The 14,493-nt window shown below is 35.7% G+C and overlaps 1 protein-coding gene across 1 annotated transcript; it reads right to left on the reverse strand.

Annotated features, from left to right (window-relative positions):
- Positions 1–1,493: 1,493 nt before the first annotated feature.
- wdr91 (WD repeat domain 91) lies at positions 1,494–12,505 on the reverse strand. Its single transcript, XM_048166534.1, has 16 exons — positions 12,422–12,505; positions 12,024–12,165; positions 11,616–11,795; positions 10,223–10,430; positions 9,951–10,033; positions 8,528–8,634; positions 7,873–8,038; positions 6,732–6,887; positions 5,775–5,953; positions 5,392–5,542; positions 5,147–5,241; positions 4,075–4,234; positions 3,880–3,988; positions 3,518–3,630; positions 2,924–3,121; positions 1,494–2,177 (listed from the first exon to the last, which is right to left on the reverse strand). The coding sequence occupies exons 2-16, from the start codon at positions 12,144–12,146 to the stop codon at positions 2,013–2,015; spliced, it is 2,193 nt and encodes a 730-aa protein (XP_048022491.1). The 5' UTR covers positions 12,147–12,165; positions 12,422–12,505; the 3' UTR covers positions 1,494–2,012.
- Positions 12,506–14,493: the final 1,988 nt, after the last annotated feature.

The following is a 14,493-nucleotide window of genomic DNA, read 5'->3' on the forward strand; positions in this document are numbered from 1 at the left end:
TGACATGTAAACTGGCCAACCATTGATGATAAGTTATATTCAATTCAGCCAATGAGATTAGATCTTTTGGATTCAATTATCTCTCTTTCCTGAGTTTGTTAGTGTTTCACTAGAGTACTTGGCTTGATCAATTCATCTGAAAACTTAAATGGACATTTAGAAATCCTTCAAGAAAAAAGAAATAAAACACCCTCGGCGATCAATTCAACAGCAAGATGCAGCTGCTTCAGGTAGGCTATCTGTAACTTAGGCTATTACCATTGTAATTAGGCTATTTGTTACTGAACTGCCCTGCCAATGTTTAGCAACAATTACTGATTTTTTTTTTAGTACATCTATTATTCATAAAGTTTAATTTATGTGTCTAACTTTGGGCAAGAGCATCTAACGGCTAGCGTCCGTGACAGACTTATTTTTTGCTCTACTTGTCCAATGAAACTTACTTGAGTTCCTGAATGAATCAGCCGTTTTGAACGAATCGATTGAATAAATGACTGATTAATATAGTTTATTTTGTCGACAGTGTTAGATACTGATTCCAAATTACATGACAAAAATTAGTAACGTAATCCAATACATTACACATTTAAGGAGGCTAATATAATCAGAATACTATATACAATTTTTTTATTATTATCTATTATCTATTTTTATTACTTTTAGATTACTATTCAGATTACATGTAATCAGTAACCGAGCACTGTTTGCCGACACAGAATAGAAGAATTCTATTTTCTGTTGTTTCATTTTATATTCCAAATTGTATATTTAAAATGTTAATCTCATAACGTTATTTATCCAATTGTAATTGCAGTGTATGCACATAAGCATAGACAGAAAGGTGTGAGAGTCACAACAGAATAGAATACGAAAGAGAAATTGGCTGATTTTCAGTAGATATAGCGGTGCATATGTTAAACTTTACCTGTGCTGATACTTTTGGAATTGTAAATCTAATATCTTGGAATTAGGGATGCCTGATATATCGGCCACCGTATCGGTATCAGCCAATATATGCTTATTTTTAATGTTATTGTTATCGGCCAAAATGATAATATTGGTGCATCCCTACATCCCTACTCACTTTGTGGTCATGCCTTTTTTGTTGATGAATATGATAATCTATAGACAGCTTGGTGTCATGACTCGATTGTAGATTTTAATGAGTTTCATTACAATATAATATCAGTGAGCAGCATGAAGGATGATTGTGGATGAATGTTTTCAGTTTTATTCAGTGTGACATTACTGTGACCTTTCATTTTATTAAGCACCAGTAAAAAATGTACCTCTTTTAAAAAACAAAGACACACTTTTTTAAAACATATTTTAAGGTGTATCCCATGCATTTTGACACATACATGTATGTCTCTGGGATACCCACCAACCTGTAAAAATATTTCAGATTTATTTATACAAATACTACTTTGTTTTTCCATGTATGTGTAATTCAACCGAGCTCCTTAAAATCACACTTAAAATGACGTACAGGATTTTGTCAATTGATCATATTTATTTGAATGTACAACAGGATACAGATGCAAAAAAATTGTATGAACATCATATATTTTATTACTTGGTTAAGCTGCATTTTAAGGTTCCAACAGTAAGAAATAAACAGCATCTTAGAAGAACAGAAACATTAATGTGAAGCTAATGCCCTTCCTCACTGACCTGACTGAATCATATTTGTTCATCATTTGTTTGTTTCTCAAGTAACATTTCTCCACATGTCCAGACATCACTAACTCGCACATAAACATAAACGCTTTGTGAAAAACACATTCTCTGGATCTATGGGGTCTGTTTTACGTTCAGTCTGTGGAAGAGTAAACTCATCGTCTTTGAATCAGTAACATTGATTGTTGTGATATTCTAGTGATCTTCTGTGAGATGACCGTTTTATAAGACATCATGTGAGTGAAACTTTAGCAGAGATTCTGCTTCAGTCATCATCATCATCATCATCTTCCTCACTGGCATTTCAGGTCCGTTGAGCTTGATTTCTGCGGTCAGGGTTTCTGAGCGAGCAGCGTGCTGAGTTTGATCTTGCCGTCCATAGACGCGGTGAGGCACGTGCCGCAGTCCATCGCTGAGCACCAATCAACCGTCACGACGGGCGCTTTATGACCGCCGAGAGACAAGACGCTTTCAAGACCAGTGTATGCCTTGCTTAACTAGACAAGAGGAGAGAAGATATTAGGTTAGACTCATAACAGGGTTATTATTGTTAACTAAAGGGTAATGTAAACTTTTTCCATGTTTAAATGCTATAATTGGGTCCTGGTGCATCTACCAACCCAGAAAACGTGAAGCTCTATTGCTAAAAAAAGGAGCTTTTCTGTCCGATCGATATTTTGGAAAAAATATTACCCCATTCACAGCATCTTTGAACAATGTAAGGCTGAACACCGTTACTGACAATCCTCATTTTGGCTGCGTGAGATTCTCCAGCTTTGTTGTTGTTGAGCTGTTAAAGCTCCGCCCTCTTCTGGAAAGGGGGCGGGAGCAGCAGCTCATTTGCATTTAAAGGGACACACACAAAAATGGCGTGTTTTTGCTCACACCCAAATAGGGACAAATTTGACAAGCTATAATAAATGATCTGTGGGGGATTTTGAGCTGAAACTTCACACACACATTCTGGAGACACCAGAGACTGATATTACATCTTGTGAAAGGAGCTTTATAGGTCTTTAACTAAAACCAAAACCATAACTAAACATTTTTGATACTTGAACTAAAATAAATGTTTACTGAAATAACATATAAAAAAGACATGGTTGCCAAGGCAGCATTTGTTTAAGTTGAAATGGTAAAATAACTACAACAAAAACTTAAAAATTAATAAAAAAAGAAGATATAGACAGAACTGAACCAATTCCTCAATGAACTGAACTCGTCTGTAAGAATGTGTGTTTACCCGGTAGATATTTCCTCCATTACTGGAGCAGGTGAGAACATGTTGGCCCTCAGAGTCGAAAGCAAAGAGACGACCGCGTGGAACCTGAACCTGTTTATATCCGCTGTAGCCCGACAGAACAAACGGCCCCACGGCATCCTGGGATAGCGAGTACTCCGACTGTTTCACGCCACAGCGGTGGATGTTCCACTGAACAAACTGAAAACAAACACAACATGATGTTTAAATACGATATCAGATGAACGTGCAATTTTTAATTAGTGTCTATACAGAAATGAATGAATTGTTGAATCTGAACTTTGAACTGATTCACTGAAATGAATCAAACTCTAAAAGGTGCCGTCACATTTATCATTGTTTGTTTAATTTTTTCCTTTTTTCTGCTTCCCTGAAAATAACTGCACACCTTAGAATGTCTGTCAACCAATCAGATTCAAGCATTCAACAGCCCCAGAGCATAATAGCTTTTTATCAACTCACAAACCCTGCATTAAAACATCAGCGCTTGTGCCTCAAAGTCATTATTAGTGCTAATGACAATAATCAGAGATTACAGAACAGATGAGAATAAACACGTAAAGAGATTCCCATCACCTTCCCGTCCTCTCCGATACTGAAGACCGTGTTCTCATCGTAGCTGAACTCCACGCTGTACACTTCACCATCATGAGCCTTCCAGCTCAATGCGCTCTCATAGCGCTGCATGTCTGCAGAAAGAAACATTTCAGCATGCAAATTAAATGAGCCACTTGCTGTCAGGATGCAGGCTAGGAAAGAAGATGTTTAGGGCAAAAACGTAACAGTTTCACACAAAAAAGACAATACCGGACAGTGAGTGGAACAAAACTGAGGACTTAAATACAGAGGAGATAACCAACTGAACAACAAACAGGTGCACAAAGCAATCAGAACTATGACAATAAACTAGGGCATATTTACTATCGTAACCTTCTTACCGAACAGCCGTATCATCCCGTCCGCCGCTCCGGTCACCAGCAGGTTTCCGTTGTGGTTAAACGCCGTGCAGTTTATGGCGACCGGGCCCGGCTCCAGCGAAAACTGCAGCTGAGCGCAATAACAACACGATAAACATCATTAAAACCAGTGTGCAGTCGTTGCATTTCTGTGTCGGTGATGTTTGGCTTCAGTACCTGCTGTTTGACCGTTTTGGTGTCCCACAGCAGCAGATGTCCGGATGCGGGAGCGGATCCTCGTGCGTCGCTCTCCGCCACAACACCAGACTGAGCAGCCTGAGCCGCGGCGGAGCAAACGAACGACGTTCCGCTGGGACTGCAGGCCAGCGACAGGATCCTGAACACACACAAACATACTGCGTAAATACCGTGTAATACTTATTATAGTATGTGAAAGAGTATGCAACAATAGCTTGCATGTAGAAACTGAGATTTAAATCCTGGTGCATTATGGGTAATCTGTAGAAATATTGATTTCTCAATTTTAATTGATTCTCATTCTGATATCGATTCTTAAATCCCAAGATTCAGTCTTTTAGTCATGATGCATGAAGAAAACGACACTAAACATTATTTGTAGCTCCTCCTATCAAATAAAGCACAATAATCTTTGTGCTTTGATACTTTTGATATGCAACAAAGTCTCAGCTTTCAAATTCTGTCAATAAAAATCAAAGCATAAATTTAGTTTCGACGCTGTCTCAGTTCAAACGGCATGTGAATTGATCATCTCTTCTGCTTTACTACTAGTTACAGCACCAAATAAACATGAATGAACATCAGAAGGAATGTTGAAAGAAACAGAACAACTTACTGAAATGAATCGTGTCTCATGATCAATCAGTGTTTCAATCCCGGAAAGACGTCAATAAAACAACATGTCACGTAACATCATATTTACCACAGAAAAGCCATTCAGTGACCGTTAGTTAGCCAGAAAAATAACTCTCGAGAACAGCATTTTGATAAATATATGCACTGTATAACATATTCATTATATTTTTACTTCAATATTTAATGTATGTTTGAATAAATCTGTCAGGTTTTAAAAAAATTTCAAAACACGATCTGGAGTAGAAACATAAGTTATTATTATAATGTTATTTTTTTTATTGTGCAATTTGCAATGAATGTTTGTATACAAATCAGTTGTTAATTTTAACTTTTAGTAAACCCAAAACAGTTTACAGCATTAGTTGAGAGAGATTTTTTTTTATTTTATGCCAGTCCTAGTGATCTGAAGACTCACCGCGGGTGGACGGTGTCTATCGTCATCTCGTACAGGCTCTTCTTGGCGTCCGTGTCGTAAAGTCTCACCGTGCCGACCCCGCTACCGAGCAACAGCTGCAAGGGTAAAAACACCACATAAACCAATAAAACCAACCAAATACCGTTTTTAGCAACATTTACAGCCTAAAAATGCAAGCAATGTTAATGTATATGCCATCTGAATCTATTTATCTGGGTATATTCATGAACAGTGCTGTGATTTACCAGTCTGTCAGGTTTGGCCGCCCATTCCAGAGAGAGCAGCGGAGACTTGGACATGATAGTGGCTTTGGTTTGCATGATGGGATTGAAGGCCCAAACCTTCACCACCCCGTCCACATCCAGACTGGCCACTTTTCTGCCCGAGCAGTCCACCCTAAAAACAATAAACAATCATATGACGAAACTAAAACACTCATTAACATGTGACCACCCATATTTGCATATCAACACCAATTTAGTGTTCAGCATCCGATTAGCCAATCACAATAGAGCACATTAACATACAGAAATCCTATTTATTTATGCTCAAACAGCAACATTAAACACACTATAGAAAGATGAACATGTATAAAAGCGTCACCGGTTCTCTCTCTGTCCACACTCACCTGCAGTGCATGATGGATGAGTGATGTTCTCCATACTCTTCCTGACTCAGCTTAATAAAGGGCTGCTCCACTCCTGCTCCGCCCACTTCACAGACTCGCGTCTGATTGGTGGAGTCCATTTGCTCAGGAAGAGCTTCAGTTTGAGAATCTGGATCCGAATCTGTTTTTTTCTCTGAACTCTGTGGAAATCAAAAATGCACACGGAGAAATATGATTATGCATAGGAACATTCTAGACATATATTAAAATAATATCACTCCCAACATTAGTTAACATGAACTATGAAAAATTCTTCCAAAGCATTTATTAATCTCAGTTAATGTTAAACTAATGGATTGTAAAGTGTTACCAGAAATCTGAACATTGGATAAAGTCAGGTTCAAAATTCTTGTTTCATATAGAGTTAAAGGTTTTTACAGAGGGGATTTTGCATTATCACTCTATAAATCAGGAAAAAAATACATTTTCACCAAGTACTTATAACTAAAATGTTATAAAACTAAAGTCTGGTTTATGCAAAGCTGTTGAAGTCTCATGACCTTTAAAAATATGGATTGTAATTGAAATCTACAGATACAAATAGATAAAGTGCAATAAAATAAAAAAAAACTTAAATGTGTATTTTGGATGTTTTCTTTCCACTAGTCTGAAAGAAGACAAGTTATGGAAGCAAAATCTCATGAAAAAACAATAGTTTTGCCTTAAAACACAAAGTATGTCAAATAAACAGTCTTGAATCTGTCTTTTTTCTGAGTTTCAAATAGTTATAAAGTTAAAGTAGTGCTTCTTTTGGTTGGTTTGATATATCCTGAACCAAATCCACTGAACAAGTGTTTGGCTACGGTTGCATCAGTGTCACGTGAGAAGCAAAATGCAGAAAAGCACTGAACATGAAGAGAGAGAGAGACAGAAAGACAGAGAGGTCTTTGTTCGGCGCTGTGGGATATTTTCTCGGACCTGCGCTGGGAGTTTGGAGAGCAGCTCTTTTCTCTCTTTCTCGTGGTCATGCACTCTTCTGTGTCGGGAATGACCCGTGGCCGAATCCACCATCACCGTGGAAACAGTGGGCGTCTTCACGTCTTTCGCGACAGGCGGATCTTTTGCTTTCGCGTACTGAAAATCACAGACAGAAAAACCTTCAGATTAGCAGAAAAATGTTTAGAGAGAAACTAAACAAAAATGTAAAAATAAAGAAAAAAGTGAATAAATAAACACTAGATTATTAATAGAAAAAGGTTTTCCTTCATCTAAACGTGGATGTACCAGGGTTATCATCGTTAACTAAAACTAAAACATAAGAAAACATTTTCATTAATTGAAATAAAATGTTTATATGAATAAAATTCTTATTTTAGCTAGTTGCCAAAGCAACATTTGTAACACTTATACAAGGTCCAAATAGTTAATGCATGTTACAGTATTTATTAATATTTAAGATTTAATAAAAATACAGCTGTTTATAGCTGTATATAGCGGTCTTATAATTTTAATTATGTATTAGTAAACTAAGATTATCAATTCTTTATAAGTATTTTTCATCTTAACAAATGGAAACTTATTTTAAAGTGTCACCAGCTTACTAAAATACCTAAAACTGAAATAAAAGACATAACAATAACGACAAAAGCACACAACAAAATCACTAAAACTTTCAGTGAAATTACAATAAAAACAAAATATTTACAAACACCTCAAAGGTAACCTATTATGCCCTTTTTACAAAGTCTTGATGTTGTTTTTGTGCTCTACTAGATTGAATGTGGATTATTTTCCTCATTGTTGCAGCTCCTCTCTTCCCAGTCTGTCAGTAACGCTCTGTTTACTTCCTGTCTCTATGAAGCCCCTCCTTCTGAAAAGCACAATGCGCTCTGATTGGTCGGCTGGAGCAGTGTGTTGTGATTGGTGTTTGGGAAATGTCCCGCCCCTTACCATAACCGCCAGTTTCAACACACTACTAACTAACTCAACCAGGCCCCGCCCCTTTATTCTGCGCATTAATTATTTAAATGAGGAATATTGTGAAGAAAACTCAAGATGGAGTTCAGAAACTCTGACACTGATATAGACTTTGTGACTTTTTAAATAACACTGGATGTACCTGTGTGCCAGCGGCGTCCTTCCGGCCCAGCGAGGCCTGTGTGGGTGAGGACTGCGGCGCCGGGGCCGTTTTCCCAGGAGCCCGTCTGCCCTGAGGGAGTAAGGTGTAGAAGAAGTTTCTGGGCGGTGTGCTCATGTTCACGTTCCTCTGACTGTACACCAGGTCTCTGAGAAAACAGATGAAACATCGCTCACGTTTCTGAAAACACACGCTCCACACACTACCTGATGTTCCCGCTCACTTCCCTTCCTCCGGTTTTCCTTTTTCCAGTTTGAACGTCTTTATTCTCCAGCCAACTAAGTTTTACTTCAAAACTAAGAGGTCAAGAATCGTTGACTTGATCTTCACAAAGTGCTTCCAGAAACAGGAACAGAAACCTGATTTGTGTGCAGACAGACTCTATTTATGCTGGAATATCAATATCAGTTTTGATTTCATATTCTTTTCCTAAATCAAACCCTGATTCCAGTGATGTACAGAAATGATCACAGACACAAATCAAGACTATAGTGAGGAAGTTACGTTTCAAGTGAATGTTTATTCACTGATCAAACGCTCGTCAGTCTCATTTTCAGTTCATACTGGTGAACATCTATATAATGTGAAATGGTTGGATAAAAACAAATGGATGATTGCAGTCCTACAGTCTCCTCACAGCTCAGTGTCGCCGAGTCGGTCCATGTGCTGGACGTACGGCGGGAGTTTGTGATGCACCATCGCCTCGTCTTTCTTTGGTCGTGATTCTCCTTGAAGGGCAAATAACTGGAACGAACGGAGATATTTGATTAAACACAGATGCATTTGAATAAAATCACCACCCTTCTATGGGGTTCATTTTCCGCCAAAAGTAACGCGATAATATAGCGTATTATCGTGCGTATAACGTGATAACGTATAATTTTTATTTTTTTTAGAAAATGTCCAATGGTTTCTCTAGATCAGACTCTTATTCCTCGTCTGGGATCATGTAGAGCTCTTTGAAGCTGCACTGAAACTGACATTTGGACCTTCAACCCGTTGAACCCCAGTGAAGTCCACTATATGGAGAAAAATCCTGGAATGTTTTCCTCAAAAACCTTCATTTCTTTTCACTGAAGAAAGAAAGACATGAACATCTTGGATGACATGAGGTGAGTAAATTATCAGGAAATTTCAATTCTGAAGTGAACTAATCTTTTTTGGGATTTCTAGGCATTGTATCTCATGTTGCATATTTGATTTCTGACAACTTGTGTGTTTTTCAGGGTGAGTCGGAATTAACTGTGGCGCTAATAGTCTCATGAACACACAGAAGATCAACAGCCAAGGTCAGGATTTTCATTAAATAATACATTAAATTTTGTTGTTTTTCACAGAACCCTATCATAAACCCACAGAACACTTGAAATATATGGCACGTCACATAGGATCATTCTGTGATACTTTAGTATCCTTTTTTAAAAGCTTGATGCTGGTCGCTATTCACTGCCATTATATGGACAAGCGCGAGAGGGACACTTTTTAAAAAATCTTCTTTTCTGGTCCATAAAAGAATGAAACGGCATTAGAACAACTCCAGGATGATAAAAAGAGGACTTTATTTTAATTTTAGGGTGAACTATCCCTTTAAATTGTCCTCTTCAAATGATTGGATAGAGGAGCTGTCAATCTAGAACTAGTGGACCAATGGTAATGCCTAAGACTGCGCTCATTTACATAAAATTCAAATGAAGACAACATTTAAAGAAGCTAGTGCAGAACGTGAGCAAAAGGTAAAACATCATAAGTGTTGACAAAATGAAAAAGAAAGAGCAATAAAAGCAAGGAAGACATTATTTTGAATTTGTGTTCCAGTTTTGTGCAAATGTAATTTTTGATTCATGCTTTTTTTTTAAAAATAAGTTTTTACATTTTTGCAAATCTGCTGATACTTTTGGCGGAAAGCGAATCCCATACCCTTTCATTTTAAGTGCATCACTGCACATGTTTGAGTTGAACGATGTATTTTGTGTTGTATATTGTATGTAGAGCAATGTTTAGCACTGAATTTGCATCAGGCATTACTGACAACCTCAAGTAGAAATCAGTGAAGATCTCACCATCTGTCTGAACTGCTCGTTCTCCTCCTGAAGAGATGTGATTTTCTGTACTTCACTGTCAAAGTTCAAGAGCGCAGGCAGAGGTGAAGCTGTTAAGGAGCACTATCAGTTTAATCAGGAATTAATATACATTCAAAATCTGAACATACTGAATGTCATTTCTAAGCATCAAAGCATCATTAAGGCTATTTAAACAGCTGAAGGACTATGATAATTCCCCCCATCCCATAATATGCTGCATTGGTTGCCGGGCAACAGCAGTGTTTGGATATGCATGCACTGGAAGAGAACGCTGAGGAAGTTGTGCAGAGACACCAGGAAGGTGTCGGCCCACTGGCGGGAGAAGTACGGAGAGAAGGTGGGATTCTGTTCCGGTGCGGGAATGAACGGCAGAGCGAACCAATCCCGCCACTCCGGCTGACCCTGCAGCTCCAGCGCCTGCTTCAGGAAAAACTCCTGCGTCTTCTCCGGTTTGTTCGTCTGAGGATAAAAGAGACACAATGAGTGTCCCACCATAAACTACAGTCAGACTGACACCGGACCAGACACTTTTTATTATTTATTTATATTAAGTATATATTATTATATTAGTTCATTTTTAAATTATTGATCAGTACAATTTCATCAAATTTTGTACTACCTTAAATAATATAGCTATTTATTTAATTTACTATTATTTATATTAAGTACATATTTATTTAATTAATAGTATTTTATTTTATTATTTAACATTATTTTAGAATTCTTATTTATATTAAGTATATATTAATGAATATTATATTCATTAATATATTCATTTTTTAATTATTGACTAGTACAAATTCATAATCAGCATACATTAAATTTTTAAATTTTAACTTGAAATAATATAGCTTTAATTATTTTTTATTATTTTATTATTAATGCATTTTATTGTTATTTAACTATATTGTCTTTATAATTCTTTATATTAAGTATATATTTATATACTAATGATATTTTTAATGATTAGCATAAATTAAATTCAGTATTCCCTTGAAAAAATATAGATCATTTTATAATGTAATTATTTGTATTATTATTGATTATATATTTAATTAACATTTTTACTGTTGTTATTTAACATCATTATTTACTATTATTTATATTAAGTATATATTAATTAATATATACATTAATATCAATATTTTGAATTAATGATTAGTACAAATTCACAATCAGCATAAATTAAATTTTGCACTACATTGAAATAATATAGCTTTTTTAAATTATTTTTATTAATGCATTTTTATTGTTATTTAATATTATTGTCTTTATTATTATTTTTATTAAGTATATATTTATATATTTTTAATGATTAGCATAAATTAAATTCAGTATTACCTTGAAATAATATAACTCATTTTAGTTGGTAATTATTTGTATTATTATTATTATTATTATTAATTTACTATTAGTTAAGTACATATTTAATAACATTTTTATTGATATCATTTAACATTATTACTATTTACTTTATATTAAGTATATATTTATTGTTATATCAATGATAATTTTAATTACAATTTTTTGAAATTGAAAAAAAAAAAAATGCAATGCTCCAAAATAGGCTTAATTTTCTTCCATGAAAAATACATATAATAATTTAGCTCTACTGTTTTGGGGCTGAAGTTTGTTGTGGTGCACCTGAACGCTGTGTATGACGTAGAAGCGGTAGAGGCTGGTCCTCAGCTTGCAGACGGTGGGTCTGTAGACGTCCTCCAGCCTGGAGAAGAGCCTGCGGTCCAGATACGCCCAGTACTCCTTCAGACCCGTCAGGTCATAGTTCTGAATCAGCTGCTGAAGCTGATCGATTATTTTATCAACCTGTAATACACATCAACAAAGAACATTTACAGTATCTGGAACTGAGAACATATATCTTAACAGATCAAAAATGCACATTTGATTCATGCATTCTCATATTTGAATGCACTTGACCTTATATAACTAAATATAATGCTGTTAGAGATATATACTGTCCTACAGACAACACTTCTTCATATCAGGTTAATGCATAAGCACGAGGAGGTGAATAAACACACATATACTGACTCTAAAGCCTTTCTCCTTGTCTGCTTTGATCTCTGAGTCCAGATGTTTCAGAGAGCTGGTGAAACCTCGATACAGCAGATACTCTCGCACCAGATCATCTGTTCTCTCCACCGCTGCGGCCATCTCACATAGCAGCCTATTCCTAATGCATGCAAACACAGATAATGCATATAATACATAAACATAAAGACGCCATTTTACATGCATGCTTATTTTGCATCGAAATAATGTTTCAAAGTAACGTTGATTCATACTAAATGAGTGCACATCAAAGTTGATGGTGTTATAGTTTGAGATCAAATATGACACGATCTGTTTCATTAATCTGTAGATATGACATAAATGGCACCATAAATGAATAAAGTAGAAACAGCGATGAAGACAAACGAAGCTTTTACCTGATTAATCTACGAGCTTCTTCCTGTTTTCAGCTTCTGCTCGTCATGTGATTGCAAGTGTCACGTGATAGACCCCAACGTCATCGGATGACGTCAGCTGACAGGCGTCAGCCTCACCGCCAGAGGGCGCGCTCACACTGCCATCACGTGCAGTAGATAACAAAACTCTCATGATTCAATCTACACTCTTGTAAGGCTGTAAAATCATTAATAAACTCATAAAACAGAGTGAATCTCAAGCCTTTTATTAGTACTTCTCATTGCCATTTTCTGAAAGAAAAATAATCTTAACTGTTTCTCCTATAGACAGCAATGAGCTCAATTATATCTCCTGAAATATTAAAGACTCAACAAAACATAACTTCACCACTGTCCACACACCTGGAGGTGTTTAACCAAACACAGATGAGCTGATTTTATGAGGTTGATTTTCATGGTGCTCATTATACTGTCATGCTTGAATAATCAAACACAACTCCAGTGTAAGTGATGGGAAGAGGAGGTTCAGTGACACAGACTATATATTAACTTGTCCTGAATTCAATTTGGAGAATCTGGTTTCTTGTTGGCTGTGCAATAAGATTATTCTGATGAAAATGCTCATGGACAGATATCACTGGTAATAATTGACAGTAGTTAATGCATTAACTAACATTTACACTCTTAATAATAAAGGTTCTTTATTGGCTCCATGAGGAACATTTAACATCCATGGAACCCTTCCATTGCACAAAAGACTCTTTATAGTAGAAGAAGATTCTTTAGATCATTAACCATTTCATGCATGAATTATGAAAATAATGTGACAGTGAATTCTGACAACCTCAGTCTGGATGTTTTTTTCCCACTATGTGTTTTTATTGCTCCTAGGGCATGAAAAACAAGATCTGAACTTTTTTTTTAAATATATATTTTTCAAAGAGATTTTCAGATGTCCATTTGACTGGACAGTATGTGTTTTTAGTTTTAATTGAAGAGATGTATTAAACATAATACAGTAATAACACAGTAATACTGTGTATTTAACAAACCAATCAATAAAATGCTATAAAAGTTTGTGAAAAATATGTATAAAAAATATAAATTAGCTTAAATTATTGCAAATGCAATTGAGTTTGTTCCTGTTCGAATTTCAAGAAGTTGAACGTTGCATGTCTTTGATATCAGAAAATGAGGATGTGATTTCAAGATCTGGTGATGGTGGCAACTCTGTGGAAACCCAAGTGAACATTTCTACCATAGCTCTCCTTTCTGAGAAATCTTCACACTGAAATCTACATTGATCTATTGACGTTTGAAATGAGCAATGTTGGGAGTAACGCATTACAAGTAATGTGCATTACGTAATCAGATTACTTTTTTGATGTAACGAGTAAAGTAATGCATTACAAGTAACGTGCATTAAGTAATTACATAATCTGATTACTTTTTGATGTAACGAGTAAAGTAATGTACAATAACATACATGTAATCAGAACTGTTTTTGATGTAACAAGCATTACAAGTACGTCATCGTAACTGGATTACTGTTTTTGATGTAACAAGTAAAGTAATGCATTACAAGTAACGTGCATTACGTAATCAGATTACCTTTTGATGTAACAAGTAAAGTAACACATTACAAGTAACGTGCATCATGTAATCGGATTACTGTTTTTGATGTAACAAGTAACACATTACAAGTAACATGCATTACGTAACTGGATTACTGTTTTTGATGTAACAAGTAAAGTAATGCATTACAAGTAACGTGCATTAAGTAATCAAATTACTTTTTGATGTAACAAGTAAAGTAATGCATTACAAGTAACATGCATTATGTAATTGGATTACTGATTTTGATGTAACAAGTAAAGTAACACATTACAAGTAACGTGCATTACGTAACTGGATTACTGTTTTTGATGTAACAAGTAAAGTAATGCATTACAAGTAACGTGCATTAAGTAATCAAGATTACTTTTTGATGTAACAAGTAAAGTAATGCATTACAAGTAACGTGCATTAACCTAATCAAGATTACTGTTTTTGATGTAACAAGTAAAGTAACACATTACAAGTAACGTGCATTA

This window comes from Megalobrama amblycephala, linkage group LG18 (assembly GCF_018812025.1).
Source record: "Megalobrama amblycephala isolate DHTTF-2021 linkage group LG18, ASM1881202v1, whole genome shotgun sequence".
NCBI lineage: Eukaryota > Metazoa > Chordata > Actinopteri > Cypriniformes > Xenocyprididae > Megalobrama > Megalobrama amblycephala.

Coding starts and splice junctions, on each gene's coding strand:
- wdr91 (XM_048166534.1), bottom strand. CDS start 12,146: ATGGCCGCAGCGGTGGAGAGAACAGATGATCTGGTGCGAGAGTATCTG. Junction 6,888..7,872: donor AGGACGCCGCTGGCACACAG/GTACATCCAGTG, acceptor TGTGATTTTCAG/TACGCGAAAGCAAAAGATCC. Junction 3,122..3,517: donor GTATCGGAGAGGACGGGAAG/GTGATGGGAATC, acceptor GTTTGTTTTCAG/TTTGTTCAGTGGAACATCCA.